Source organism: Lutjanus erythropterus, chromosome 7, assembly GCF_056507025.1.
Source record: "Lutjanus erythropterus isolate fLutEry1 chromosome 7, fLutEry1.hap2, whole genome shotgun sequence".
Lineage (NCBI taxonomy): Eukaryota > Metazoa > Chordata > Actinopteri > Lutjaniformes > Lutjanidae > Lutjanus > Lutjanus erythropterus.
In genome coordinates this window covers 42,787,594-42,792,644 of record NC_139323.1, presented here as the reverse complement: position 1 = coordinate 42,792,644, position 5,051 = coordinate 42,787,594, and the positions used below count along the sequence as shown (strand labels likewise).

The following is a 5,051-nucleotide window of genomic DNA, read 5'->3' as shown; positions in this document are numbered from 1 at the left end:
AAGCTCAAACCAAACATCTGGATCTACAACGAAATAATCAATCAACAGAAAATGAATCAGCAGCTTCTTCGATTCAGTCATTTCAGTAAAAGTTTCTCTGGTTTCAGCTTATGGTTGGAAAAAACGACATTTTTTAATGTTTCATTGATTAAACATGTTGTGCACCACTTTAACGACATATACCAAAAAATACGGTTTTATATCACAATCCTATCGTGTTTTCTTCCTGTAAAACAAAATATGACGCGTGCTTCTTTCTTCTCTCTTGGTTCTTTTCAGTTTCATTTTTTTGTGTGGAAACTATCATAAACAATATTTGTGTGTAGATGTGTGGCAGTGCAGGCTGCTTTAATTTCAAGTGTTGGTTTCATCTATAAACCCTCTGAAGATCTTTTTTAATCCCACCTGTGCATCTTTTATATTATAGTATATTTCTTCTGTTTTGTTTTACTATATGCACAAATAAAGAAATAAAATAATACGTAGACTTGAACCAACCAATATCAGCCAGTAACATCTCGACATCCACCCAAAGATCAGAGCTCAGATTCAGGTTCAGGTTTTGACACACTTCAAATCAAATTCCTCCCAACATGATTTCAAAATAAAAATCATAGACAGACAAAAATTGGATAAATGTTTGAGGCTCCACAGTGTTGCGCTCAGTGCTGCCTCTGCTGGTCAGGAGAGAATCTACAGGAACGATCTAATGTTTTTTTAAATCTCTCTGATGAGTTTAGATCCTAATCTTCAGCCTCAGTGTGAGTCATGTGACCAGTTTCAAACTGTAACTTTAGTCTGTTGGGTTTTTTCTTTTGGTCCAGCTCCTCCGCGGAACACCACGGTCCTCGTCCTGCCGTCTGCGGTGGTCCAGGAGGGACAAAATGTCACCGTCTGCTGTCAAACCATCAGCTTCCCGCCATCAGCCGTGGTCCTGAAGAAACTGACCAATGGGACGGAACTTTATTCAACCAATGGGACCTTCCTATTGGTCAACGTCACAGCCAGAGACTCTGGGCTTTACCAGGTCAATGTGACCAACAACCTCGGATACCAGGTCAAAGTCTTCAGCATCAGCGTCAGAGGTCAGTTACACCAGTTTGACCAGTTTGACCAGTTTAGTTTCCTGTTTCTGTCTGCTGGTCTAAATCATCCACACAAAATCGCTGAGTAGAATTATCATTTAATGGTTTTTATTTTTGTGATTTGTTTTATTTCATTCTGAAGTCTTCATATCCTTTCTCTCCTGCAGAGAGAAGCACCAGCCTTCCTCCCAGCCTCAGCGTCATCATCATCCCCGCCGTCTGTGTTGCCGCTGGGCTAGCAGCTGCTGCTCTGCTCCTCGACTACCTGAGGAGATCCAGGAAGAAAGGCTTCTATCAGCTGCCCCAGTCTGCTCCGCCTTCAGCCTGAGACCAGCGCTGAGCTACCACCTCCCAACATATGGCTACCAAGTTCCAACATGTAGCTACCACCTCCCAACATATGGCTACCAAGATCCAACATATGGTCACCAAGTCCACCATGTGGCTACCAAGTTCTAACATGTTGCTTTGATTTCCCAACATGTGGCTTTCATGTCCCTGTGTGTGGTTACGACATCCCAGCATGTGGCTACCTCTAAACATTATGTGTAGTTACCATATCCTGACATATGACTATGATATGCTAACATGTGGCTACTATGTCTAAACATGTGGCTACCACCTGCAACATGTGATTTCAATATCCCAACATGTTAGTACCACTTCTAATAACCCATTGTGTGGCAGCTACATCCCAATATGTGGCTACACCATCAGAACATGTGGCTTTGATATCCCAACATGTGAATACCACCTTGAAATATCCCAAAATGTGACTACTACATTCTAACATGTGGCTTACATATTCTAAGATGTGTCTACCATGTCCAAACATCTGACTACCATCACCTAACATGTGGCTACCACTTCCTAATGTATAGTTAGTTACCATGTCCTAACAAATGGCTTTGACATGCTAACATGTTAGTGACTGTGTCCAAACATGTAGCTGCCCAAAGTTCCCCGATGCTCCAATGTGTGACCAACAACTTGCAATATCCCATTAATGTGGCTACCACCTCTCATTAAGTGACTGCTTTCCAAAATGTGGATACCTCATTTTGGCATTTCGGCAACTCCAACACATCGTTGTCTCTTTTCCAAGACATCCCAGAATGTGATTACCACAGCCCAGTACATGACTATCACTTCCCAACATGTGGTAACTGACTTGTAATATCCCAAAATATGGCTATCACATCCCAGTATGTGACTATCACCTCCAGACTCCAGATATCCCAAAATGTGGCTACCACAGCCCAGTATGTGACTGCCACTTCACAACATGTGGCCACCATCTTGCAATATCCCAAAATGTGGCTACCACCTCCCAATATGTGACTACCACAAGCCAAAATGTGGCTACCAAACTTCAACACATGGCATTCCAACATATGACTAGTGATTTGACACAATGCTGTCACTTGTCAACTTGTTTTCATGACAATCCAATGCTTGGCTACTACATCCCAGTTGACTACATGCAGTTTATTTCAATATGTGGCTACAACCTTCCTACATGTGGCTCCTGCTCTTCAACATGTGGCTACATCAGTCCAGTCTGAGACATACTGATAATCACTCCTCATTTCTACATCCTGTACCACATGAACAGCAGTCAACACCTCCATTATTTAGTCTTTTGTCAGCTTTCAGCAGCTTCGCAGCTCGTTCATTTTTCACCAGTTTTTGTGGAATCAGACTTTTTAGCTGCTGAGAACAGTGAACTGTCCCTTTAAGTGCTCAGCCTGGAGAATCCAAACTGAAGCACATTTGTTGCTCTGAATCAAAGCTTTGGCTTCAGCTTGTCAGAAAAATTCCCAGCATGACCCGCCAGAGACTCTTTGGAAACTTTCAGTTTCAGTTTTAGAGCATCTCAGTCGGTTCGGTACTGCTGCACCTTTGGTTCTTTATGTTCTGCGTACAGAACCGTGTTGTTTCTGTGTGTTTGTGTTGAATGACCTGCTGGATTTATTTTGTTTGAATGTTTCTCACTGTGTGCTTTTATTAAAAGATATTTATTTCTTCAGCTTGTTGTAACTTGATTTGATTTTCTGGGAATTTCCTGTGATTCAGCAGCTCAGCCAGCTTTTCCTTTCACTTCTGTCAGGATCAGGGTTTTACTGGAAGTCTTCAGGACGTCTCAGCTGGTAACCATGGTGACACCCACGCTGCTGTCCTGAAAACTGACAGACGGACAGACACTGTTTGTTTTTCAGGCCTTTAACTGCAGGAAATGTGTTTTCACTCAGAGTTTAATGCTTCATTAAGCTGCAGGGCGAGTTACACTTCAGCAAACCTGTTCAGAGGAAGTTTTACCTGCTGTGACATCAAAGTCTTTAACAATTAAACTAAAGCTTCTCTGAGATTTGAAAGTGTAGTGAAAGTATCTTGAGCTGAGGGGGAGCTGGAGGAGGAAGTTGTTAAAGTCTAAAGGCGTCGTGAATGTTTTTAACACATTTCATAGAGAAAAAACACGGATCTCTCAGACGTCCTGGAGATGAAGACCAGTTTCCCAAACCGTTTTCCTGAGGACCCACTTTCAAAGAATGACAAACTAAACCAAACAAACTTTGATCAACAGTTTTCAACATTTATTTATGGACCAAACAACTAATTGATTAGTTGAAAAATTATTGCCAGATTGATCACTAGTAAATAGATCCAAACGTGTGAACACAGGTGGAGCACACGGACATAAATCCTATTTTTTAATTGACAAGATTGTACTTTTTCACCATTTTCTGACATTTTATGGATCAAACAACAAATCATAATAATATATATGATGCATAGATTGATCAGCAATTAATTGTTAAAAGTGCAGCCTTAATCTTAAATCTGTGCAAAAATCAGTTTCAGGGCCAAAGTGAGCTCGACATGGACAGACAGACTAATTATCTTACTGTAAACTGTACGGTCGGCTCCTCTGTGGTCGCTGCTGCACGCAAATGTGAAGATAAATCCACTTTTTAATCCCAAAAGTTAGAAAAAAACAAATGCTGAGCTCTTGTCTGTACAGTCCACAGGTCTGTGATTTCTTCGTGGGTCGCTGCTACAGAGGGCTGAGAAGCAAAAGTAAAAATAAATCCTGTTTTTAATCCCAAAAGTTTGAAACACACTCTGAGCCTTGGTGTTTGTTCCTCCAGAAGCTCCACTCTGCCACCGACCCTCTCCTGCAGAGCTCCTCGGCTCTAAGCAGCTGTCTGTCGGCTCTGTGTCTCAGCTCCGCCCAGTTCTCTCAGCGCTTGGTAAAAACCCACGGTAGACGTGAATGAACACAACTGAAGGTGAAGTCAAAAGTAACTGAGTGAGCTGACAAACCCCTGAGCTGAGCTTGTTGTTCATTAGCTGGACTCTTTTTAAGATTCTCTGTCTGATAATTCAGGTTTATATCGACTTTTCCTGCAAGAGATTTTGACATTGATTCAGGATTTCATTGAGAGAACATGAATGTGCAGCTGCACTAGTAGAACAGCAAATAGGAACACCCGGTCTGTAGATGAGCCGTGATTGGTTTAAATCCACTGTCACTGGATAGATAACACACTAGATATGACACTCTGAAAGGTTATTATTAAATTATTGATAATTTCTAACAAAACAATGTTGCCTTTCACAGCTTTAAAGTGATGATTGCAAATGAATCAATTAGCAAAACTATTGCAGAAAAATGATCGTTGACTGTCAGCTCATCAATCAATCAACTAATTGTTCACATGAAGGTCAGTAGAAAACTGTACGTTCAACACTTTAAATAAGACGACAGTTTAAAAAAAAAAAAAGTAAATTGGGAGAGTTCAGAGTTCAGTCCAATTCAAATGCAGCTCATTGGCTGTTTACAAAAAGAACAAAATGCTGAAATTCTGCATAAAAACAAATGTACAGATTCAGAGGGATGAGGGGAGCAGTCCTGTACAATAAACCATGTCTTTAATAATCTGAATACACTTGAGACAAAGGGAC

At 41.1% G+C, this 5,051-nt stretch overlaps 1 protein-coding gene across 1 annotated transcript in view; it reads left to right on the top strand.

Annotated features, from left to right (window-relative positions):
- Positions 1 to 1,582, top strand: part of vcam1b (vascular cell adhesion molecule 1b) — an 11,486-nt gene extending 9,904 nt beyond the window's left edge. Inside the window, exons 9-10 of the mRNA XM_084723868.1 lie at positions 825 to 1,085; positions 1,253 to 1,582. Coding sequence (XP_084579994.1) covers positions 825 to 1,085; positions 1,253 to 1,413 — 422 coding nt within the window. The 3' untranslated portion in view covers positions 1,414 to 1,582. The remainder of the gene's footprint in view (positions 1 to 824; positions 1,086 to 1,252) is intronic.
- Positions 1,583 to 5,051: the final 3,469 nt, after the last annotated feature.